The sequence below is a fragment of the Aulonocara sp. 'chitande type north' Nkhata Bay genome, linkage group LG7, assembly GCF_057382095.1.
Source record: "Aulonocara sp. 'chitande type north' Nkhata Bay isolate Kocher_YH1m ecotype deep benthic linkage group LG7, A_spYH_male_GT1.1, whole genome shotgun sequence".
NCBI classification, from domain to species: Eukaryota; Metazoa; Chordata; class Actinopteri; order Cichliformes; family Cichlidae; genus Aulonocara; species Aulonocara sp. 'chitande type north' Nkhata Bay.
The window spans coordinates 39,871,426-39,897,074 of NC_141350.1; the positions used below are offsets into that span (position 1 = coordinate 39,871,426).

At 43.9% G+C, this 25,649-nt stretch overlaps 1 protein-coding gene across 1 annotated transcript; it reads right to left on the reverse strand.

Annotated features, from left to right (window-relative positions):
- On the reverse strand, positions 1-24,088 carry LOC147325714 (chondroitin sulfate proteoglycan 4-like). Its single transcript, XM_086300357.1, has 22 exons — positions 23,798-24,088; positions 20,466-20,629; positions 14,602-15,708; positions 14,092-14,502; positions 13,899-14,020; positions 13,136-13,244; positions 11,719-13,047; positions 11,517-11,609; positions 9,917-10,414; positions 9,683-9,811; positions 9,026-9,211; positions 8,763-8,945; positions 7,773-7,949; positions 7,357-7,555; positions 7,147-7,278; positions 5,820-5,998; positions 5,521-5,716; positions 5,258-5,429; positions 3,295-3,691; positions 3,032-3,184; positions 2,175-2,753; positions 1-2,029 (listed from the first exon to the last, which is right to left on the reverse strand). The coding sequence occupies exons 1-22, from the start codon at positions 23,859-23,861 to the stop codon at positions 896-898; spliced, it is 7,713 nt and encodes a 2,570-aa protein (XP_086156483.1). The 5' UTR covers positions 23,862-24,088; the 3' UTR covers positions 1-895.
- Positions 24,089-25,649: the final 1,561 nt, after the last annotated feature.

The window sequence follows — 25,649 nt, forward strand, 5'->3', positions numbered from 1 at the left end:
GGTATTTAAGAAATATTTTTTTATTAAAAAAACTGTCACAGTGCGTGGCAAACAGATGCAGCCATACAAGGGGTCAGAATTGACAAGTACATCTTACAATGCATCATTATTGATCATAGAAGCAGTTACATAGCAGGAGTAGTAAGAAAAAGGACACAGGAAAGTACAGGACAGGGAATAATGCCTGTGTCTGTACATGTGGGATGAGTGTTATAGCTTACAGTACATTTAGTCGTATGTACAAACATGATGATCTACTGGCTGACGTAATATGTTTTAAAAAAGCAACACCTGACATCTGTACAGCGTGCAATAGCTGTGGGTGAGTGACTTCCATTACCAGTTATATGTGTGCTAACTCAAAATATAGCTGCTGTTAATGTGGTTCACATTAAATGAAATGAACCCCGGGCCACGTTTCACTTCCTCCTTCAGTATAAAATGTATTATTGCAACAACTCTTTGCTTTAAGGAAAATAAGATGTAATTTTCTTGAGAAGGACCCAGGGCAGTTTGTGTTCATTGCTTATAACTAGGAAATCTTTAAAAGAAAAGAAAAAGAAAAAAGGAAGAAGAGCTTTTTAAGCAATAATTTCCTCTGTCTTTACTCAGAAGAGTATTTCACATCTTAGAAACAAATGCTAAAAGTGGGTAACACCTCGCGGATTATGGGTATTTCAAGACAGTATTAATGGAACAAAGTCATATTTATTAGCAACGTAACTTAAATGTGATGGCCATTGCACATTTTACTGTCGTCTTTCCAAAAAGAACAGGTTGGATGTGCCTTAGGTGACCATTGGTATTCCCTGGAAAGCAGACACATATCTTATATATACACACACACACACTACAAACACACCTCTAAGGCACAGTTTTTTCAGCATTACTACCCTCAAACCCAGTACTGGCCCTCTTTTAGAGTTGGAGTCGGGGACCTAGATCTCACAGAGGTCCTGAATCCTGTAGTACGTGGAAGTGGATTGCTAGAAGTTTTATTATCTCTTTCATTACTGTTACAGCCTCTAATATTCCTATCACCACCAGCTAAATCAGCCTCAAATGGCCCCCAGAAGGTCATTCCAGGGGCCAGACTCCTCTGGGGACTTGTGGGCACCCTGGGAGAAGTTGGGCAGCTTGCAGAGCCGAGTGGGGTGACCATAACTGAGGGCATAGCCACACTCCGCTCTGGCCTGCCCAGATACGGGCTGTCCTCATTGGGAACCGGCACTGCAGCGAGTGCCTGGACAAGTCGAAGCCGAGCTTGTTTTTCCTTGCGATGGCGGAACACCAGGATCAAAACTATGAGTATTATAATGAGAAGCAAACAAGCTAGCAGCGGAAGGATAATGAGGAGGGGGTCCGACGCAGGACGAGGCAGAACCTCGACATGAATCAGCTGGGTGTCGGGAGGGTTCTCCGGACCGTGTTTCTCTGGGATGGAGGGAGTGTGGGGCTGGGGGGCATGGCTGTGACCTCCTCCTGCTCCCTCTACGCTGCTCTTTGACCTCCCTCCAGGACTCCCATTCCGTGTGTGGTTCCCCAGTCGGTTATGAGGCCTCAACTTGTGGTGTGTCCTGTTGTGGTGCTTGTGTGACAAAATGTGGGGGTGCAAACCCACAGTGACCTCACCGTGTGCTGTAGAGCCTCCTCGTCCACCTTCCCGTCCTGCTCTTCCGGCAGTTGTCCTGTTGTGTGCTGGTAGACGGGCTGTTGTGTGTTCGCGACCTATCTTGTCTATTTTATTGAAACCACCAGGACCGTGGCGCATCTGGTGATGAGGTAAGATGGTGAAGTGAAGCTCGCCCTTTGCTGGCTGGACGTTTCCAGACCTCACCAGGAAGCTGAAAGAGTCATTAAGAGGCGTGGCGGGAGCGTGGACTTGAGCTGTTGTGAGCGTGGATTCATTATTGTGGAGCTGGTTGTCGCTGTCACTAAGATTCTCCTCGATGGCAACTCGGCCTTGCACCACATCTCTGAATGTGAATGACTTCAGGACCTCTGACGCTCTGTTAGGATCATATGTTATCTACACAAACACACACACGAAAACACATAGCAGAGGAGAAAGTCAACAGCAAACCAGTCAGACACACGACATACTGTAGTTTTATGACATTGCAGTTGGAGAAATGGACCGTCTAACCCCGACTCATTACAACAAATGGCTTTACCTTGACTAGTTTTCCATGTTTTGGTGGAGAGAGAACCTCAAAGACCGGGTTGGCTCGGCTGATTCTCGCCAGCTCTGAGGCATCAATCATGGCTTTTCCCAGTTTCACAGCGATACCACTGGGGACTCGAACTGGCTCTCTCAGGTAGATCAGAGGCCGCACGGTCACTTTCACCGTTGCTGTTACATTTCCATAATTAATGCCAGGTGACGAGGCTGACACTGAAATTTGAAAGGTGTCCTCGGACTCGCTGAGATCAGTCATGTGATAGACGACGCGTCCAAACTGGAGGTCCTCGTGGCGGAATGTGGTGACCTCCTGGTCGTTAATAGCGATGCGTCCGTGGCGAGGGGGTGTGGTGACAGTGTAGGAGACAGTGGCCCGGCTCTGACCATTGGTTTGAGCTGCAAGCTGATTGGTTGTCAGGACCACCGCGGTCCGGCCTTGAATCAACGACAGGCCAGTGTTGTTCACAATGGACACCGAGGGCTTAATAACCTCCAAACTAAACAGCTTGTAGAGTGGACGGTGATGGCCGTCTGTTACGTTGAAGTAGAAAACTCCTGTTGAGGGGTCGCCCTAAGGGAGGAAACATTGAAAGGAAGAACAAAAGACACAATGCAGGAATTAGTAGTGGAAAAAACATAAACATGAACTTTATTCACTGCTTTGTTACCACAGAATAATGGCACCACTTAGCCAAAAATAAGGCATATTGAGCATTAACCATGTCCAGCACTTTTTAAATCTCTGCACAATCACAATTACAACAATGTAAGTCTGACGCTATTTTTTTTTTCTAAATACATAACACTGACACATGTTTAGGCTTCACTGCTGCAGTAAACCTTCTTCACCTGCTGTATAAAATGCAGCCGGCCGTGGTTGACGTCGTACTGGGTGAATGAGGTCACCGGCTCCGGTCTTTCCCCCAGCGTCAGGTAGCCATTGTTGGGCTTACTTATCACGAGGTAGTGCAGCTCCTCTGGAGGAGTATCATGGTCCTCCACCTCGACATGGAAAAAGTGAAGGATTAAGAAATGATGTAAAAGTTTTGTAGACGTAAAAATAAATTGCAGCTCTACCTAAATTTATACTTGTCCTTTTTGCACTTACTCACCTGAAGACTGCTGGGTCCAAGTACGACTCTCTCCCCCACTACCACCTTCATACTGGGAGCCCTACTTCTGATCAGTGGTGGCTGGTCATTGACTGGTGTTACTGTGATGTTGAACATCTCTGTCACTCCTGTGGTGTCTTTATCGTGATGATGAGAAACTGTGTCTAGTGATGAAAAGGGAGATGATGACGCAGAGTACAGAGAGGAAAAGGAGCTGGAAGAAGAGGAGGAGTCAGAGGAAAAAGCCGACAAGGATGATGAGGAGGAAGAAGAGGGGAGATCCAAAGGCGCCACCCAGGCCCGAAAAGTGAAGCTGTCACTTGTGGTCTCAGAGTCATCGTGGAAGTATGTGATGCCAAACTTGTTCAGGGTGACTTGTGAAAAATCTGGTTGGTTCCTGAGAAAAGACGATAACCCAAAAGCCATATTTGATACTTTTGTTCATATTTACATGGATGCATGTATTTATATATATAAATCAACACAAGAAGAGAATAATAAGTGGCGCTGAATGTTCTGCATTGTCTTTTAACTTGACAAGGCCGAGGCCTATTGACTTCTCCTAAGTGATCATGTTTCACTATAAATTGTAATTTCTCTTTGCCAGCATAAAAAGGATTTGTTAGGCAGCAGTCACTGGACTCTGTGACAATGGAAAAATCCAAGGAACTCAATGAAGTTCTAAGTAGAAGAACTGTAGCTTTACACAAGTTGGGAAGGTCACTTGCAAAAAATCCCCCAAACAAACAACAAAGAAACCCACCTACAAGCTGCCAATGGAGAGATGCCAAACTGTGTTTCATTGTTCTGGTAAGAGTGACAATAAAGATCTATCTTATCTTATCTTGCAGCCATTTCTAAAAAACTTCAAAGTTCAAGATGATCAGTTCAAACAACTGTATGTAAGTATAAGTTCTTTGGATGTGTCACTACTTTGCCAAGGTCTGGATGAATACCCAAACTGTCACCCTCAAATGAGAGGTAATTGGTTAAAATGTTCAGGAACCACCAAGACTCAAGCCTGACATGAATGGAAACTGCTGAATGCCGACGTCGCTGCCCACAATGAGACAGTTTGGACTAAGAAGGTGTAGAGCAAGAAAGAAGCCCCTGCTCAAAAATCAACACCTTCAAGTTCAACTAACATTTGCATCTGTTCACATGGACATGCCAAATGGCTTCTGGTAAAAGGTTTTATGGTTAAATGAGACAAAGACTGAGCTATTTGTCCAAGAGCTATGTGTGGAAGAGTAAAGGCTGGGCTTTGAAACCTATGATTATGGTGCCAACTATCAAGCATGGTAGCAGTAGCGTCACACTGCCAGTGGCAATGATATAATTGGACAAAGAGGATGGCATGATGAAGGAGGAACACCTACAAAGTATTCAAGTTCACCTCAAATCAATAGCTAGGGAGCTAAAACCTGGACGTGATTGGGTGGTTCTAACACGACAAATACACAAATACAGGATCCCAAACACCTCAAAACTGGTTTTAAAATTGATAAAGCAGGCTAACATTAAGGTTCTGGAATGACCTTCTCAAAGCCCCGACCTCAACCCGATTAAAATTTGTGGAAACCAAGGAATTTGAATGAACTTTACCAACTCTACCAAGAGGAGTGGTCAGATATTCAGTCAGAATTATACCAGAAGCTTGCTGATGGCTACCAGAAGCATCTGGCTGAGGTATAAAGGACATTTAACCCAATACAGGGGTGTATGTTCATGTTTAAGAGTATACATTTGACCCCATGTGGATTAGAGAAAATCCAAAATGATTTCAAATTAAAATTTTTATGGCCATGATATAGTATATGTAAACTAATCCCAGCTGTATAATGATATATATCTTTTATTGAATATATATATATTTACTTTTGCACTGTATATGGTATTACATTCCTTTGATTTTAATTTTGTTTTTCAGTTCATTTCATGACAAATAAGAGCAGCTATGTACCTGGTGAGATTGTGTCCTCGAATAGACAAAATCCCATAGCGAGGCAAAGAAATCACACGATACATGATGTGGTGGTCTTTCCGATGGGACTCTGGGATTTTTCCCAGGAGATTAGAGGCATCAAGCTTGGACCTGTCTATTGTCACCCTGCCTCCTTCAGCCACCACAGCACCTGAGTGATAAATACAGACATAAATGTAGTCACCCTTATATTATATTCTTCTTGCCACATGATATTTATTAGTTTGAAACATAGATAGTACCTGCATTGTTTATTAGTCTGGTCTTGTGCTGAGAGCTGTCATGATGTTCATTGGCTTGGTAGGAGATCAAGATGGTGAAGGTGTGTGGAGGAAGAGAAGCAGGAGGCAAAGACGCCGTGAAAGAAAAAGTGTCTGCAGCTGACCATCCCACTGACTCTGGCTTGTTCTGATCATACAGGATAACGCCATCATCCAACTAAGAGAGCCAAATAAATGAGGAGGGAAAAGAGAATTTCTTTCAGAAGTCAGTCCTCTTAGAAAAAGCGAACACTGACACATGGAGACACACACATCCCTACCATGCTCTGTGTAAAGGTGGAAACATTTCTTGTGGAGTTGTCCGGCATACGTCGGACCAGGCGGCCGAGTTTAGGAGGAGAGGTCACTGCAAAGACCACGGACTGGTTCCTCCTGATGTTGCCGTCAGCAATGTTAGTAACCGCCTGAAGCTCCTTGTCTGAGATTGGTGTCACAGAGCCTTCAGGATAAACAAAAAAAGTAATGCTAAGGAGTGAATCTACCGAGTTTAATGTATTAGTAGCAGGTGACGCCATGCGTCAACAATGCCAGAGTGTTTGGCCTTAACGTGACCAACATCTGCTGCTTTGCTGTACATTTCACTCAGGAGTAGTCTACACCTAATATGGGCCAGATGTCATGTGTGTTGTGGCATGAGCCCACACAATAACCCACGCCAAGCCCACCCCACACCTTTGTAGGGCGTGTTTAGTCTACAGACATCCTGTCACTGAGTCAAAGTGCCAAATGCAGCCAAGGTTCAAATATATTTGTCACCTGAGATCGAACATAACATTGTAAAACAAATATATCAAACAAAAATTTCATACTCGAATGTCTAACTGTGCTCATTCGTTCCTTTGACTGTCCATTGATTGTCAGCGGAAAAGTTGTAGCTAAGTAGTTCATATTGTTCTTAAAATAGCAGCATAACCAAAAGAGAGATCAGGAGGAGATGTTTTACTTTTTCTTGAGCCACAAATTCTCTTTTCCCCCCAATAGTGCCACATTAGATCAAGTTCTTGCAGTTTTAACTGATGTGCTAGAAGCACTGTAACCGTTTAGCCTTTAACAGTAAATCTATATTCCCAGTTTCAACACCAATTTTCTCAACACGTTTTTTATAAACTGTTTTTTACTTGACTGCAAAATGTTGTAATTTTTCTCATCAAAGCAAGTAAAATAGTTGTGTGTGGTTATATATAAGAATAAATGCTGTACATATGAGTAGGTGTCACTGTACGCATGTGCTTTATAGGTTTTGGTGTGAACATAAGGCACTGTGGTTTAGAGTAGCGAGGCCACCCAGCGGATTTGCAGTGTATTACATCAGCGTGTCACTGTTGTGCCTTCAGAGCGGCCTTGATTCTTTGTGACACAGATTCACCACAGTGCTAGAAACATTTCTTAGAGATTTTTTTCTGAAAGTCCCGTTCCACCACATCTCAGAGGTGTTCTGCTGGATTGAGATGTGGTGACTGTGGAGTACAGAGGCCATTCAGAGGGTCTTTTTAACTTCAGGTCAAGATGTGACTTCAAAACCATCAGTCACTTTATTTATTTATCTAGTCATTTACTGATTTATTGAAGCTGGAAGAGCAGGTATACCTGGGTAGACTTCCATCGGGTGGTTTCTCTGCAGGGTGAGGATCAGAGAATGAGCAGTTGTGCTAAAGATCTGACGAGGAGCAAAGTTGAGGCCGTCATTCACTTGGAAATGAAAGCCACCCGACGGCGCCCCTGCAGACAGACAGAAACATGTGGTCTACTCCTCTGCTGAATCAAAGGTCTTTTTAGAAAACAGAAACACATGCTTACCATTGTGCACAAACACCAGCTGCTTGCTTTCTATGTGACTTTGAGTGAAGTTCAGAATGTGCCTGGAGGGGGCGCTCTTCAAAGCCAAGTGGCCATTACTGGGTGGTGTCACTATGAACTCCAGCCCCTCAGGTGGAGTGTCAGTGTCCTCCGCACTGAGATCGCCTGTGGTTATCTCTGTAACAGAACCCACCCACACCTGAAGAGCAGAAAGGAAGCACGACAAGTCAGCTTGGCTCAGCATGACTATAAAGAGATATAGATATATAGTTACATAGATACATTTTGTTTGTTTTAATATGCACTAATAAAAAAGCTCTTTCATGACTTTTTGATTTAAGTGTGTCTTTGAAATAATTTTAGCTGAAAATAACAATTGTGTTGGCTCTTCTTATCAGTGTGTGGGCTTTTCCCACCTTCAGTCCGTGGTTGGTTGTAATCACTGGGGTCTCATCATTGACAGGTGTGATGTTGATGTGAACGGCGCACGGCAGGCTGTGTTTCCTGGTTTCTGTCTGGTTTGCCACAATGGTGAAGTTGTCTCTCAGGGTGTCACTGCCGTCGTGGATGTAGGAAATGTACTCCCGTTCCACCTAAAAACAGATGTTGTGTGGAAAATGGAACAAACGAATCCAATGAAATGATAGCTCACATCATAGTATGAAGCATTTTATCACAAAGATGAGCGCTACATTTAATTTAAGGAAAAATCTGCCAGGTATTGTTGTAGGGTGCTCAAGGTCAGCAGGTCAACGGAAAGTGTATCTTTTGTATATTTCATGTTAGATTTTATTTGCAATATACATGACCTGATCAGGGATGTTTGACCTGAGTATCAGCGATGAGGATTATACAAGTTTTGTGAACAGGTAGAACATGGGTATAAGAAGAAAACATCTATTTTTTTCCACTTATCCAATACAACGTCATGGTTGGAATAGAGCCAATCAATGCGACCATAGGGCAAGAGACGCAGGATAACCACTCACACCTACAGCCAATGTAAAATCACCAGTTAACCCTATATGCATGTCTTCGGACTGTGAGAGAGTATGAGAGGACTCAGACAAACATAAAGGTCTCACTGGCTAGTGGACAAACCCAGGATGTTCATGCTGTCAGGCAATGGTGCCAACCACTGCAGCACCATGTCACCCATGAGATGAACCCATTAAATGACCAACTGTTCCTGTGTCCTAGTTTACTCCATTTGTGAGAAATTATTTAAAAAAAAGAGCCTATTAAATGTTTTCAAAGTTGTAACACATGGTTGTGTTGATTGCCCTTCTAGTAAAAAAGGGTCTTTTCCTGCTTTTTGATGCCTCTGAGATGAACACATGGAGTCTTTCAGTCTTTACGAGCTACGTGTGTAATCAAACTTGGTTTTTGAGTGGGTTCGGTCAAACCTCAGTGTGTGTGAAAGCTGTGATAGGCATCCCTGGAATGCGGCTGTGCTCCAAATGTCCATGTCGTGGTGGATTGATGACCTGATACAGGAAGTTCATCCCAGAGAAGTGATGGCTGGCGACTTTAATGATGTCAGAGGTCAGCGGCATAGAAGACCCCTCATCTAGGGTCAAGTCGGACACCTAAACAAAAAATGTGTAGAAGAAAGTAGTGACTGACTGCTTTCTGGTTTGGTAAATTGACCTCCGTTTGACCTTTTTACCTGCAGAGGAAGCAGGATTGGGATGATATCAATCTCCAGCCTGATAGGTCCAACCTTTGTCACCCCATTGGTTGCTTCCAACAGAACAGAATCATTGGTGCTTCCTGTGGTCTGCTGTTGATAGATGACCAAGCCCTGGTTCAAGTCCTCCTGGGTGAATGTGGGTGTTGACTGCTTTTTGATACCCTGCATGGAGGGAGAAAGTGAACAGACCCCTTGACTGCAGCCTCATTGTGAGGCCGAAATATCACAAATCACCTACTGATTAGAAGGTTGGTTCGATCCCTGGCTCCCCCAGTCTGCATGCCAAGTATCCTTGGGCAAGATACTAACCCCAAGTTGCTCTCCGATGCGTCCATCGGAGTGTAAAGGTGTGTGAATGTTATTAGAAAAAGCACTCCGTTTAGAGTCAGAGCATGGGAGAATGGGTGTGATTGGGTGAATGTGGCATGTTATATAGAGCGCTTTGAGTACTGCGGGAGAGTAGAAAATCACTATATATGAATCAGTCCATTTACCAAACACTAAGTGTCAGTGACTTTGTTTCTCAGCTGTACTTGAGCTCCTTTAGATTGTGCCATGATGTTGCTTTTTGAGATCTCTTAGCCTACTTTGTCAGACAGTTTCCATTTAAATGCCTCTTATGGAGGTACCTACTTTATAGTGCTGTCCTCCATTCATGCGTTGATGCTTGTTGTCAGTGGACAACCTCTGAATGATGCCAACTGTGGGAAGACTGTGCACAGTAAAAACTATCTCTGAGGGCTGACTGTCTTCATGGACCACCTGGTTAAAAAAAGAAAATCACAAAAGTGATGCTGAATATGAAACTAAACATATTTTATAATCAGAGAATTTACCTGCATATGTGAGGATCTTGGTTTTGCTTACCTCTAAGTTGTCCCTGCTTATAGAGATATTCTGTCCCTCTTCCACCACCACTGGCCGGTTGTTTCTGACTGTTGGTGGCCTCTGATGACTCTCCAGGTAAATCTTTACCGAAACTCCAATGTCTAGATGTACCTCCCTCTTCCCTCTTTCCACCTGCCTCTCTGTGCTCCGTTCTCTAGCTCTTGCTGTCACATTAAAGCTATCCGACAACTTGTGGCTGCCATCATGGCGATATACCAGGCGCCCTGCTATCAAGTCTCGCTGGGTGAATATTGAAATTGCATCTGCGTCTGTTATAATCCCACTCTCTCTGTCAATAAAGCAGATCACGCCATGTTTAGGTGGGATGAAGACCTCAAACGTCACTTCGTGTGGGTCTCTGATGTCAAGGTTGCTGAAGACACTGAGGTTAGCAGAGGTCAGGGTCGTGATCCCACCCTGCTCGACCATGATGCCTGTGTTGTTCTCCACCTGCAGGTAAGGATCCTGCGCCATCACCTGCACCCCACAGCAAAAAGAAGACCAATCATGCTAACATGAACTTCATTATTTTCACACTAAAGTGTCTTCTCAAGTAAACGGTATGAATAGAAATGAAATAAATCACATCACATAGGAATTTATAGTGAGTGCCTAATCTGAATCTTTGCCAGATTTCTACTGCTTGGTTTACTCAGCTTTTTTATATTTGTGCCAGTCATGGGCCTAATGGTTCAATCACAGTGAATCACATGACTCGGAAAAAATCAATAGTTGCCCGAATCAATAGTTCAGATTGCAAGTAAGCAACTGGTTTCCCAGAGGAAGTGCCTTTGTAATTTTGCAGTTAAAAATAATTTCTGTTTAATGTAGATTTCTGTGCTTGCGAACAGAAACAGATTTGAAAATAGATTGTGTGCAATTGCCAAATTGAAACCAATTGTCAGAGATTTACAGTTAACAAACAGTCAGGTGAATAAACAACAATGAGACACTTGTGTAGGTTAACGTGCTGCACGGGTGAAAAGCTCAGAGCAAATCACACCGAACTGAAGTATTCGTTTATTTTTATAGGTTACATCGTCAATATGCAAATATAATCACATTTCCTGTTACGCAGGTCCTGATGTCTGTCTGCATGCAAGCTGTGTGTGTGTGTGTCACAGAGTATGTGTGTTGCAGGTCAATTTCTAAGAATAATATAATGCAAGTCAACTTCTGCGGATATGTATTTCTGTACTGATCTCTTGTCAGCGTCACAGGGTCAGCTTCCTGTTTCAACAGAAAGCTGTGTCTGGTGAAATATGTATAACATAACATTTGAAGCATAATCAATTAAAACAATAAAAATTCCTTAACACCAATCAATTATAAACTGCTGGCAGACTGACTCAGTGTTATTGATGTTTTATCCCTGTCACTGTTGAAGTCAGCAACTGACTGCCAGTCACCGCAGACTTGGTCCTTGTCTTCAACACAACGATTTAATGGCAACAAGATCACATTGCACATGCTCGTAATAACTTTGTGGGCAACCAAGTTTCCTCAGCGTGACTGCAACATTACCCTTCCTGTCATTGTTATTAAACCAAAAAAACAAAACAAAAAAGAGAATAATCACCTCCAACAGCGTTGAAACATAATGCTTCCCATCAGATACGAAAAGCACAAAACGCCCAAAACTCACTCCTTTGTGGACAAACAGCACCTTTTTCTGAGATGAGAAAAAGCAGGAGGCCATCATGACCAACGATAAAAAAAAAAGCATTAGCAGGCTTTATAAAAAATATACAAACTATAAAAGATACCATTATTGCTCTTACCTGTTCGAGGTCTCGCTGTGTGAACTCATACAACTTGTGGCTAGGATCACTGGCCAGCACCAACTCTCCCATGGGGATCCCCCTCCGTGTGTACACCAACCAGCTGTCCTCGAAATCTGAGTCATCATCACGATAACGCAGGTCACTCAGCGTCACCAATCTCTGGCCCTCCCGTGCCACGTGGAAAACTTTATCCACAACCCTGAGGGGCCTCTGATCATTGACGAGCTGCACTGAGATGTTAAAGGTGTGCTGTTCTCCATTTCCGTCCTCTTTCTTGTTCGTGTGTTTGTGAGCTTTGTAAACCACTATCTGAAATGTGAAAGAATCCTGCTTAGTTTCGCTGTCGTCGTGAACGTACATGATCCTTTCCTCAGTTATATCCTGATTCGTGAACGCCATAATGTTGTCGTTAATTGAAGTTGAGTTGGAGAGGTTGATCCGCCTTATGTGCCCATGCCTGGGGCTCTCTATAATGTTGTAGAGGACCTCCCGGTTACTCGCTGTGTGAGTGAACAGAATATCTCTGGTGATTACTTTACTCCCTCCTTCCATGACTGAGAGACCTTTGCTTATCATAGTGACGGTGGTCGACTCGGCTTTGATGTTGATTCTGAAGTCGTAAGTTGTTGAGTTGAAGTGAGCTGAAAACACCTGGAAGCTGAACGTGTCTCTCGTGTCGTCATGTTGCCGGTTGATTAGCTCGTACCTTACCAAACCATCACTGATGTTCCTCTGGCTGAAGGTTGAGTTCCTTTGTAGGGCCTTGTTGTTGAGGAGAAGCTGACCTTTCTTGGGTACCGTTACCATCCTGAAATGGAGGTCACTCTCACTGAGCTTAACACCCTTAGAAATCACATGGAGGTCCTCGGGAGTGAGAACAGCAGCCTGAACGCCATTGAGCTCCATCTTACTCCGTGTGATCTTGAAGTGAATCCATCGTACCGCGATGGGGAAAACAGCCTCTTGTTTAGCCAGGGAACCGATACTGACTTTAAATTTAAAGTGGTCTGTGATGTTATTCTGCATCTGTAAGCCACGGTAGGTGCTGAGGTATCGAATCCGTTCTTTTTCCAGAAGTTTCTGGGAGAAAGAGGTCGCTGGCTTCCATTCGCCGCTTGAGTGTAACCTCTGCAGCTCGCCATATTGTGGGAACTCTGTAACATTATACCAGATTTCTACTGTGGGGTCAGCCACATTAACTTGTACTGCAAGGTGATTGGTGGTGATGACTGAAGCTTCGCCTTGGTTCACCTCCAGTCCGGTGTTGTTCACCAGTTTATCTTCGAGTGGCACGGTTATTATCCTCAAAACTACTGTGTTGCTTACCTGACAAAGGGAGAGGGAAGAGGCAAAATACCATCTGAGAGGATAAGACATAAGATGAGAAAAAAAGACAAGCTGCTATTTTACTCACCTTCTGCCCGTCACTAACCCTAAGAGCCAGCCTAGAAGTTGAGACCCCTGTGTGGATAAAGCTGATCTTACCCTCCTCTAGATCGTTTAGGGAGAACAAGTTGATGGGCCTGGAAGATAAGAAGGTGAAAACCTTGGAGGTCAAAACAAACAACAAAAAATGTTTTAGTTAAAAGTTGTAGAAAGATGAAAACTACGGGAAAAAATTAGAATAATACTGCTTACTAACTCAAATGACTTCATCCAAGACAAGTGGATGAAACAAATTGGTTCAATTCGTTTTTGTCACTTGGTGCAATGTCTGTGAAAAAATCCTACCAACAAACACTTTACCAGATGAGGGGCTTGGCCCAGCTTTGAAGAAATACTCTCCACATCTGGGCTCAGGAATTTTTGGAAGGACTCTTTAACACAAAATCCCATCATCAGAAAAACAAAATTTGGGAGACATGTTCTCAATAATCAGCACTGATATAATTTTAGTTTTGCCAGTTTGGTCAAATTTGTCAAGACACAAGAGAGAGTGCAAATGCAAGATGTGACTGAAGGGCAGGCTTTCAGCCTTAATGCAAGGGGTAACACAAAAGTATTACATTAACTGTTTAGGAATGACTTAAATGTTTATGTAATGCTGCAAAATATACTGATGTATAAAGTGACCACACTAATTATACACAAACAGCCACTTCCACAAAAGAGCTCAGTATCTGGATCTAAAAAGATTTGCAATGCCCCATTAAAGCTTTATAAGCCGTAACACCAACCTGCCAGGGTAATCCTGATGCTCAAGGTATCCAGCCTCAGTGTTGAGGTTTCCCAGGGAGCTGAAAACAAGCTCCTCAGGACTGCTGTCAGGGTCTAGCGCTCTCAGCACATCTGTAGTCAGCTGGGGGAATTGTGAATGCATTAATTTTGATCTTTGCACGTATAATTACTCAGACATTTTGCTGTACCTACCTGTCGTCTGGACTTCTCGAGTAGAGTAAAATAGTTTCCCTCTGGCAGGCTGAGCACAGGGGCATCGTTCACAGCACTGATGCTAATTTCGAACTGGTGCAGACGGTTGCCCTTGAGAAACACAGGAAGCTCCTTCTTATTGCTGGAGAAGACTGAAAATGTGAAGAAGTCACTCTGGTCCTCTGAGCCGCTGTGAACGTACATCACCCTGCCCTGCCAGAGGTCCAGCATACTGAACGTCCGGTCCTTCTCCTCAATTCCTATCGTGATGGTCCTCTCCTGGCCCTCGTCCAAAATCCTGTCGGGGTCTGGACTCAGGTCCAACCGGAGCTGGCCATGAACAGGCTGTTCCTCAACGCGGAACATAAACTGGGATGGATGAATGCCCAGTTTACGGAAGTCCAAATTCACCTGGCAAAGAGTCCAAAGAGAATTATATATCGGTGCTGCTTATTTTTATTTTCACAATTACTTAAAAAACACTAAACTCAAAAGACAGATCAGCACTACCTTTATGTGTTTTGGTTCAAGAGGTGCCCGGCCTCCCTCAGATACTTCTAGTTTCCTCAGCATCAGGAAGTTAGGGCTCCTCTTCGCGTTAGTCTGTGCAGTTGTGATATCAACCCCAGGAAGATCTGTTGGGCTGGTGAGACTTGCTCTCTGTGGAGCCTGCCCTGTCCTACAGCCAACAGTGACATCCTTGGTGACTGTGGCATGAGGTAGGCCTGTTTTTTGAGTGTTCACCCTGATTTCACTGAGGCAGCCTTTAAAGGAGCCTCCTCCTTCTCCTCCAGATGGAACAGAAATCAGTCGAGCTCGCCTTGCTTGTCCCCGAGCTGCTTCATCCAGCCCTCCTACGAAGAGAGGCCCCGTGAGCTGGAGGACCTGAATCTCTGGGCTCAGACTGGCCTTCACCAGCTCTTTGCCTACCTTCAGCTGAACACTGTGAGGCAACAAGTGAAGCTGGATGGTGTACCAGGTGTGGTTGCTGTTTACATTTGTTAAAGAATGCAGCTCAGTTTTACTCCCCTCTCCACCTCCTACCGAAGCTACCAGATGACCACGTACGATCTCAATGGCAACAAACCCTCCTTGATTGTCAGAGCTATAAAGGACAATGCCGTCTTCTTCTTCTTTTGCAGCAGGATGTAGTTCACATTCAAACACTCCCTCTTGAAGCACATCCCACGGTGGGAGTGACATGAACGCTTCTGAGCTGAAAAAACTGACAGGATCTTCTTCTGTTGCAGAAAACTGTGGACTACAGCCCAGAGATACCTCATGGACGGTCTTGTACCCAGAATGTGGCCTGAGACTGGACAGTAAGTCATGTTGATTGAAGACGACTTCGTCCATGCAACCTCTAAACCCAGAGGAGATGTTGTGAAGATAGAGATGTTTTAATCCAGCTGTCCCGCCAACAAGGAGTCCATCCTCCACACCGAGCTCCAGATCTGGTCCCTGTATTTGTAGGCCGGTGTGGGAGTTCTGGTCCACAGTCATAGTGATATTATGGCGGGTGTGGGTGAGATCCACAGTGTGCCACGCCAGGTCACTGAGATGGATGCCCTTTTCTGAGTGCAACGAATGCTCACCTGAGCCCAGATCAAGACGCACCTGAGGATTAAGGGGGAAGGTGAAAAAGGAAAAAGTTCATAAACTCAAAAAAGTTGCAAGGAAAGCCGAAATATCACACATCACATGTTAAATACAGTGGGGCAAAAAAGTATTTAGTCAGCCACCGATTGTGCAAGTTCCCCCACCTAAAATGATGACAGAGGTCAGTAATTTGCACCAGAGGTACACTTCAACTGTGAGAGACAGAATGTGAAAAAAAAATCCATGAATCCACATGGTAGGATTTGTAAAGAATTTATTCGTGAATCAGGGTGGAAAATAAGTATTTGGTCAATAACAAAAATACAACTCAATACTTTGTAACATAACCATCCATCCATCCATCCATCCATCCATCGTCATCGGCTTTGTCCGGGGTCGGGTCGCGGGGGCAGCAGCCTAAGCAAAGAGGCCCAGACCTCCCTCTCCCCAGCCACCTCCTCCAGCTTGTCCGGGGGAATACCAAGGCGTTCCCAGGCCAGCCGAGAGATATAATCTCTCCAGCGTGTCCTGGGTCTGCCCCGGGGCCTCCTCCCGGTGGGACATGCCTGGAACACCTCACCCAGGAGGCGCCCAGGGGGCATCCTTGTCAGATGCCCGAACCACCTCAGCTGGCTCCTTTCGATGTGGAGCAGCAGCTGCTCTACTCTGAGCCCCTCCCGGATGGCCGAACTTCTCACCCTATCTCTAAGGGAGAGGCCAGCCACCCTTCGGAGGAAGCTCATTTCTGCCGCTTGTATCCGCGATCTCGTTCTTTCGGTCACTACCCACAGCTCGTGGCCATAGGTGAGGGTAGGGACGTAGATCGACCGGTAAATTGAGAGCTTCGCTTTTACACTCAGCTCCCTCTTCACCACGACGGACCGGTGCAACGTCCACATTACTGCAGCTGCAGCCCCAATCCGTCTGTCGATCTCCGGCTCCCTTCTCCCATCACTTGCGAACAAGACCCCGAGATACTTGAACTCCTCCACTTGGGGCAGGAACTCATCCCCGACCCGGAGTGGGCACTCCACCCTTTTCCGGCTGAGAACCATGGCCTCGGATTTGGAGGTGCTGATCCTCATTCCCGCTGCTTCACACTCGGCTGCGAACCGTTCCAGTGCGAGCTGGAGGCCTTCACCCGATGAAGCCAACAGAACCACATCATCTGCAAAAATCAGAGATGAGATTCTGAGGCCACCAAAGCGAAAGCCCTCCGCCACTTGGCTGCGCCTAGAAATCCTGTCCATAAAAATTATGAACAGAACCGGAGACAAAGGGCAGCCCTGGCGAAGCCCATCACCCACCGGGAACGAGTCCGACTTATTGCCGGCAATGCGAACCAAGCTCTTGCAACGGTTGTATAGGGATCGAATGGCCCGTAGCAATGGGCCAGACACCCCATATTCCCGCAACACCTCCCACAGGACACCCCGAGGGACACGGTCGAATGCCTTCTCCAAGTCCACAAAACACATGTAGACTGGTTGGGCAAACTCCCATGCACCCTCAAGTATCCTGGAGAGGATAAAGAGCTGGTCCAGTGTTCCGCGACCAGGACGAAAACCGCATTGTTCCTCCTGTATCCGAGGTTCGACTAACGGACGAACTCTCCTTTCCAGCACCCTGGCATAGACTTTCCCAGGGGGGCTGAGGAGTGTGATCCCCCTGTAGTTGGAACACACCCTCCGGTCCCCTTTCTTAAAGATGGGGACCACCACCCCGGTCTGCCAGTCCACAGGTACTGCCCCTGATCTCCACGCAACATTGCAGAGGCGTGTCAACCAGGACAGCCCTACAACGTCCAGAGCCTTCAGGAACTCGGGGCGGACCTCATCAACACCAGGGGCTCTGCCACCAAGGAGTTGTTTAACTGCCTCAGTGACCTCGCCCCCGGAAATTGGCGGGTCATTCCCCTCATCCCCAGACTCTGCTTCCTCCTCGGAAGACGTGTCAGTGGGATTAAGGAGGTCCTCGAAGTATTCCTTCCACCGCCTGACAATTTTCTCAGTCGACGTCAGCAGCGCTCCGCCAGCACTATACACAGTGCAGGTAGAGCACCGCTTTCCCCTCCTGAGACGTCTGACGGTTTGCCAGAATCTCTTCGAGGCAGTCCGAAAGTATTTTTCCATGGCCTCTCCGAACTCCTCCCACACCCGAGTTTTTGCTTCAGCCACTGCCCGAGCCGCATTCCGCTTGGCCTGTCGATACCTGTCGGCTGCCTCCGGAGTCCCACAGGCTAACCAAGCCCGATAGGACTCCTTCTTCAGCCTGGTGGCTCCCTTCACCTCTGGTGTCCACCATTTGGTTCGGGGATTACCACCACGGCAGGCACCCACCACCTTGCGGCCGCAGCTCAATGCAGCAGCTTCGGCAATGGAGACGCTGAACATGGTCCATTCGGACTCAATGTCCCCAGTCTCCCTCGGAATGCTGTTGAAGCTCTGCCGGAGGTGTGCGTTGAAGATCTCGCGGACTGGGGCCTCTGCTAGACGTTCCCAGCACACCCTCACTACGCGTTTAGGTGCACCAGGTCTGTCCAGCGTCCTCCCCCGCCACCTGATCCAACTCACCACCAGGTGGTGATCAGTTGACAGCTCAGCCCCTCTCTTTACCCGAGTGTCCAGAACATATGGTCGCAGGTCTGCTGATACGATTACAAAATCGATCATCGACCTACGGCCTAGAGCGTCCTGGTGCCACGTGCACTTATGGACACTCTTATGTTCGAACAGGGTGTTCGTTATGGCCAAACTGTGGTTAGCACAGAAGTCCAATAACAGAGCACCGCTCGGGTTCAGATCAGGGAGGCCGTTCCTCCCAATCATGCCCCTCCAGGTCTCGCTGTCGTTACCCACGTGAGCATTGAAGTCTCCCAGCAGGACAACAGAGTCTCCAGGTGGAGCATGTAACATAACCTTTGTTGGCAATAACAGAGGTCAAACGTTTACTATAGGTCTTTACCAGGTTTGGACACACAGTAGCTGGTATTTTGGCCCATTCCTCCATGCAGATCTTCTCGAGAGCAGTGATGTTTTGGGGCTGTCGCCAAGCAACACGGACTTTCAACTCCCGCCACAGATTTTCTATGGGGTTGAGGTCTGGAGACCGGCTAGGCCACTCCAGGACTTTCAAATGCTTCTTACGGAGCCACTCCTTTGTTGCCCGGGCAGTGTGTTTTGGATCATTGTCATGTTGGAAGACCCAGCCTCGTTTCATCTTCAAAGTTCTCACTGATGGAAGGAGGTTTTGGCTCAAAATCTCACGATACATGGCCCCATTCATTCTGTCCTTAACACGGATCAGTCGTCCTGTCCCCTTGGCAGAAAAACAGCCCCATAGCATGATGTTTCCACCCCCATGCTTCACAGTAGGTATGGTGTTCTTGGGATGCAACTCAGTATTCTTCTTCCTCCAAACACGACGAGTTGAGTTTATACCAAAAAGTTCTACTTTGGTTTCATCTGACCACATGACATTCTCCCAATCCTCTGCTGTATCATCCATGTGCTCTCTGGCAAACTTCAGACGGGCCTGGACATGCACTGGCTTCAGCAGCGGAACACGTCTGGCACTGCGGGATTTGATTCCCTGCCGTTGTAGTGTGTTACTGATGGTGACCTTTGTTACTTTGGTCCCAGCTCTCTGCAGGTCATTCACCAGGTCCCCCCGTGTGGTTCTGGGATCTTTGCTCACCGTTCTCATGATCATTTTGACCCCACGGGATGAGATCTTGTGTGGAGCCCCAGATCGAGGGAGATTATCAGTGGTCTTGTATGTCTTCCATTTTCTGATGATTGCTCCCACAGTTGATTTTTTCACACCAAGCTGCTTGCCTATTGTAGATTCACTCTTCCCAGTCTGGTGCAGGTCTACAATACTTTTCCTGGTGTCCTTCGAAAGCTCTTTGGTCTTGGCCATGGCGGAGTTTGGAGTCTGACTGTTTGAGGCTGTGGACAGGTGTCTTTTATACAGATGATGAGTTCAAACAGGTGCCATTCATACAGGTAACGAGTGGGGGACAGAAAAGCGTCTTACAGAAGACGTTACAGGTCTGTGAGAGCCAGAGATTTTCCATGTTTGAGGTGACCAAATACTTATTTTCCACCCTAATTTACGAATAAATTCTTTACAAATCCTACCATGTGAATTCATGGATTTTTTTTTCACATTCTGTCTCTCACAGTTGAAGTGTACCTCTGGTGCAAATTACTGACCTCTGTCATCATTTTAAGTGGGGGAACTTGCACAATCGGTGGCTGACTAAATACTTTTTTGCCCCACTGTATGTGTGTACATAAAAAACAAAATGAAGAAAATGAAGGCTTTTCCACAAATAGAAATGCAACTGAGATCTCTCTAACAGCACCAGTGACTTGTACTTGGTATTTTTATTAAGCTATTGTGGTTTTCTGTCTTAACCTCACTCGTGTATGAACTTGTCTGGAATTAAAGCAGTGCCGGGGGGGTTACTTTTCCCCCCACTCGCTGAGCAATTTGACGCCAAGATTTCTGGGTTTAATCTTCTGGCTGGTCTTCTTCTGGATAGTAAATTCCAGCATATTTAATGAGCTAAAATGGCCCGAGGGACAATTTTTACCCTTTTTTCCCTTTTTTTACGTCGGCCCCTGGACAGTTTTCACTAATCCGTAGCCATTTTATTGAAATGGATATAGCCTTTATCTTACCTTGTCTCACAGTGATACACTTTGTCTCACATTTTTTGTGTCTTTGAGATAAAGAAGATTAGTTTCTTCTGTGTTATAACCTCCTACCTGCAGGTACCCAGAGATCAGCTCCAGAAGCATGAAGTCTGTGTGTCCTGCTGCCAAAAGCAGCAGCCCTGACTGACTGGAGGTTCGAAATCGAACATGGATTAACGTCTGTATGGACGTCTCAACTGTCCGCAGGTAGATGTAGCCATCTCCGTAGAATGAAACTGCAGCAGTGCAACAACAACAACAAAAAAGACAGATATAAATTGAAGCCTGAGCTGTCACGAAATCACTAAAACATCGTGTAGTTAATCAAAGATGCTCTGACAGCCATGTTTCAGGATTAAGCTTAATTTCATTTGCTACCATACAGGAAGCCCTCATAGCGATCTGGTGGTGATTATAGACCTTCTACCAGGAAAAAACTCTTCCATTAACCTGCATTGACTGATCTGTCACTATGTGCACTCTGTACCTGCTATCTGAAGTCAATTAATGACAACTAATGCATTCTGTAGGGGTTCATTAGACGTCATTAGACCCCACCATTGACCCAGATGACGCAGATTGGTCTTTTAGTTCAAAATACATACCATTAACTTCAATGGGAAACTATGGGAAAAATATACATTAGAAGGAGTTTTAATCAAGGCAATATGTGCACTATATTGCATGACAGATGTCAAAAAGACAAAGTGAGGCATGACTGTGGCTTAGTAAATCTGTACTTATACAGCAGAGCACATGCTAGGATTTTCACATTTTAGCATGATAGCATGATTATATTTGCACTAAACACAGTAAAGCATAGTGTTAAAGCACAAGTTCATCTTTTTAAAAGGCATCACAGTATTTTCTAATGATAAAAACCATCTCCGTGGCCATTCATACTACACCAAAGTTATTATAGATAAATTAAATGACAGTAAAAGGAAAAAAAAAGATTTTCCAAAGAAATTCCTGGGTTTTTTTGTTTTTTGAGGTTTTTGTTTTTTGAGGTTTTTATTTACTTATTTTTTAATAATTTCTAAATAGTTATTTCTGTGAATGACAAAAACTGCTTTATAATTACAAGACAGTCCATGCAATACACTATTTTGTAATTTTACCCACAATTTTAAACATTTGTTTCTTACAGTTTAAACCCAAACAGTTGTGGTGGCAGATCTCTTTCAATTACAACATCAGCATTTTATATAGATCATATATAAAGTATTTGATATTCATGAGCCATGAATTAGTGCTGACAAAAATTCAAGAAGCATTTCCATTACTTCTGTTTTTATTCACCTGTAGTCCAATGATCTTTATAATTAAATACAGAGGATGCTTGCCCGTCTCTGGCTTTATAAGCATGTAATTACAGCATACTTTTATCTATCAATGAGGCCAGCATATCTACCACTAACTATAAATGAGCACCAAAAAAGTACGAGTGTCTTTAGCATCATCGATTTGATCTACAAAGCAGCGACACGCTCTCTGACTGTCCATTTGTGCAAACTGTGACGTTCAATGGATAGAGGTCAGAGCCATGTGTCTGGATGCATGCAGCTGCAGTTTGGTGACACTAAAAATGATTCAAAGCTCTGTAAAAGCAGACAGCACAACACTGCAGAGGCAGTGACCACAAAATGGAAATAAAGGGACAATTTATATGACAAAAAAGGGTGGCAAAAAAATCAATGCATTTTAAAGGTGAATTAAAGTTTGTTTGTTTCCACATCGCACAGGAAAAATATTAACAATCCAGGCCTGTATAATCTTAACTATTAATTAGTTAAGATTAACAAATCTATTAGACTACCTGTCATAACAACAAATCTATCAAAACTTTGTTTAAACTTATAACTTGTGTTTATTAAGCAAATAACAAACTAATTTCACTTTTTATAGGCAAATTTGAGCTGACACACTGGAATTCTTAGAAAAGTCAAAAATTGATCAAGCACAACATTCAACCACTAAAATGAATTTGTTTCTGTTACAGCAATACAAGTAAAAACTGTAATTTGGTATCTAAATTTGAAAAAATAATAAGAATGCTCTTCACTATTTCTTTCAGCTTTTTTGTAAAATGTTTGAAAAAAACAATAATTATATTTTACTGGTGGACTAACAGTTACAGACACATTCAAAAATGATTTTGGTGAGTGCTAATACTAATGTTAATTTAGGCATAAATCTTACTCTGGGTGGTGGTCTATTAACTTTGTTAAGACGTGTATTTGGTCTCTAAACATATTTTTGTGCTTTTGGTTACACATCTAACATTTAGGTGTTTTTGCGCGTGCTTGCTGTAAATAACTTTAACACAGAATTTATTTTTTTCATGTATATTTTGTAAATGTAGGGAAATTGTAATGTTGGTACAAAATTTTAGAATGAGAAAAAGTATTTACATTTATGTGTCTGCAGTGTAACATATGTCACAGTGGCTTAATATTTTTTTCTTAAAATCCCTTCTTATCTCTGAGTGGGAATACTTTGCTATGAAAGCTTTTATTGACTATATGTGCTGCAGTGTGAAGTACTCAGTCAGCAGACTGGCCCAGCATGCTGCTCTGCATAAAGCCTATAAGCCCGCTGTCAGTATAACCCACGTCTTTCCATGCATCCCTAATCTGCCTCTATGATAGCAGTGAACATTGGATTATTAATAATCTTCCTACACTCGCAGACATCTCCAATGTGAATGCAAGTCACTTATGTGCTCTGACAAGCAGGTGTGGTACAGAGACATGTGTAACTGCCCGAGGCAAAGCTGGTGACCATTAGAAAGTTTTGCACGCATACAAAAACTTTCCAAATGTTGTTAAGTGTTTATATTTAAGTGGCAGATACCTGTAGTGGAGAAAATGACATATTGTTTTCTTGGACAAAGAAATGCATTGCAGAGAAGAGCTTAAGAGTTAAGATCAAAGCTGTATTTGCGAGGATTACCACCACCAAAAATGTAAAATTCCTGGCATCAGCTCAACTAACCATGTTGCCGCAAATTCATAAGGGCAAGCATTCTCCCCCAAATATAATCCATCATAATGCCATATGTCACCAGTCTGCAATGTTAGACAGGATTAGATAATAAGCAACCAACTGCCAGATCCATTTGAAGTAAATCAAAGGTTGTAAAAAAAATAAACAGGCCTAAATAACACCAGCAAAACCTTCTTTTGTCTCTATAATGATGGAAATCATTTCAGCGCAGCAGTAATGTATAAAATACACGCCAAGAACCCTTAAGAATTATTTTTCACATGCATCTAAAGGTGAAAGTTTTCTCACGTTGCTATAATGTATCACGTTGCTATAATGTATTGAAACAAATGCCAGGTTTAACTTTTACATCTAGTTTAAGACAAGGAGTATTTTTTTCCTCTGCAGGAACCTACCTCCATAAACGTGTCCGGTGGAGACCAGCAGCAGCAGAAAAACATCAGCCAAAACACTCCCCATGGTTATGTAGGCTCCTAAAATCTATTTTGCATCTTGGTTAAGCGAAACATCTGGATACATGACTATGCAGCCGATTATCTTTACTGCCCATGTCACTCCCAACACTGACAACGTCAGGACAATCTCTTCATGCTCTGCTGCTGGCCTTGGATTACAGACTTGGCTCCAAAAAAACCAAAAAAAAACAAAAAACCATACCTGTGTCTGTGAGCAGAGCGCAGAGAGGTGGAGCTCCACCCTCGGATCCTCCCCTCAAATTCAGGAGACCTGTGTGTGTAAGTATCAGTCGGGAACACAAGGGGGAGTTGTTGCAGCATATGGAGACAGAGATGGAGGGGGGAAATGAGAAGGTACTTTCAGAAGATGGGGCAACCTCAAGAGCCGAAAAATGAGACCAATGTGCAAGTGGGGAAAACTGCAGTACCTCTAGGCGCCACTTACAGCTCCCATGTTTAAATGCCCGACTTTACATCATTAAAAAGCATGTTTCCATTGCAAATCCAGTTTGGCCTCTGTTGATAATTTTCTTCACAACAACTCGGAATGGGGTGACTTAAAAAACACCAACAACACCAACAACAAAAAACCTCTTTGACCAAGATAACTGAGTTATAGTTGTGCGGCCTTATTTTTTTTAAGATGTCCTGATACAGTCGCTAGAGTTCATGGAAATCTTCAAGGCACCATCATAGACAATATAAAACACTGACTATCTTCTGAAAAAATGAAGCCAGTGCTAAAGTAAGTGAACATAACATTTAAAGATATCACAAAGTGCTTCACAACAGAAATGCTAAAACTTATTTATACAAGTTAGCCAAAAGCAATCTTATAAAAAAATGTAACTGCTTTTTAAAAGGGATCACTGAGCCCACAGAAATCAGGCTGGGGGCTCAGTTAGCTACAGTGTGACATGTGAGTATTTATAAGACTTAGTCAGAAGCCTCGCAGAATCATTGTGAACAACCTGCAGACGTTCCAAAGACGTTTTGTGAACACAAGTGAACAATGAATTATAATAACTGAGGTGTGATTAAATAAAAGCATGAATAACAATTTACATGTCAGAGTGTGACACACTGGAAGTTAACTTAGTGATAAAAGCAAGAGCAAACCAGAAATCTTTAACATGAGCATCCCGAGTGAGGATGAGTCAGGAGTTACTCTAAGGCCCATGACAGAAGATTTGGCAAAAGTGGAAGAAATCCATTGGGGACACAAAGACTTCAGTTTTTTTCTTCATTAAGTTGGAGAAAATTGTAAGCTTTTCAACTTTTAATGGAGTCTAAGCAGGTATAATAGATATGTAGCTAATAAATATCTTAAAAAGAAATACAACTTAATGTCATTTGTATAGCAGTGATAAGAATTGTGCTTAAAATGTGTGGAAGAGAGAGCAGATAGCAGAAACCATAAAGGTCCCAAAATAGAAACTTGTGGCACACCGTAGGCAAGAGAAGTGGAAAAGGACCTGAACTTAGAAGCAGCAGCAGAAAAGGTTAACTTAGATAGAACCACGACCCTTTCTAAAATCATAGCAATAAAAAGTAATTTTGAGATTGGGCTGTAAGTGCTAAGAAGAGAAGAGTCAAGCTAAAGTGCCGTAAAGCTGCATTTTATCTGAAGGCCACCAGATGGCGACAGTTGCAGTTACAAAAATACTTCTGGTCCTATACAAGTCTATGGGCTGTTTGTTTGACTAATGTAAAGACTCCTGATGAGATTATGGGCTCATATGGGCTTTTGTAAAATTATGTTATATTTTGACTCAAAAATCAAGATTATTCT

Excerpts from the sequence above, each read along its gene's own strand:
- LOC147325714 (XM_086300357.1), bottom strand. The coding sequence starts at position 23,861 with ATGGGGAGTGTTTTGGCTGATGTTTTTCTGCTGCTGCTGGTCTCCACC. Across the intron at positions 20,630-23,797 it reads CACCGGACACGTTTATGGAG|TTTCATTCTACGGAGATGGC; the intron begins GTAGGTTCCTGC and ends GCACTGCTGCAG. Across the intron at positions 15,709-20,465 it reads TGATCTCTGGGTACCTGCAG|GTGCGTCTTGATCTGGGCTC; the intron begins GTAGGAGGTTAT and ends CTTAATCCTCAG.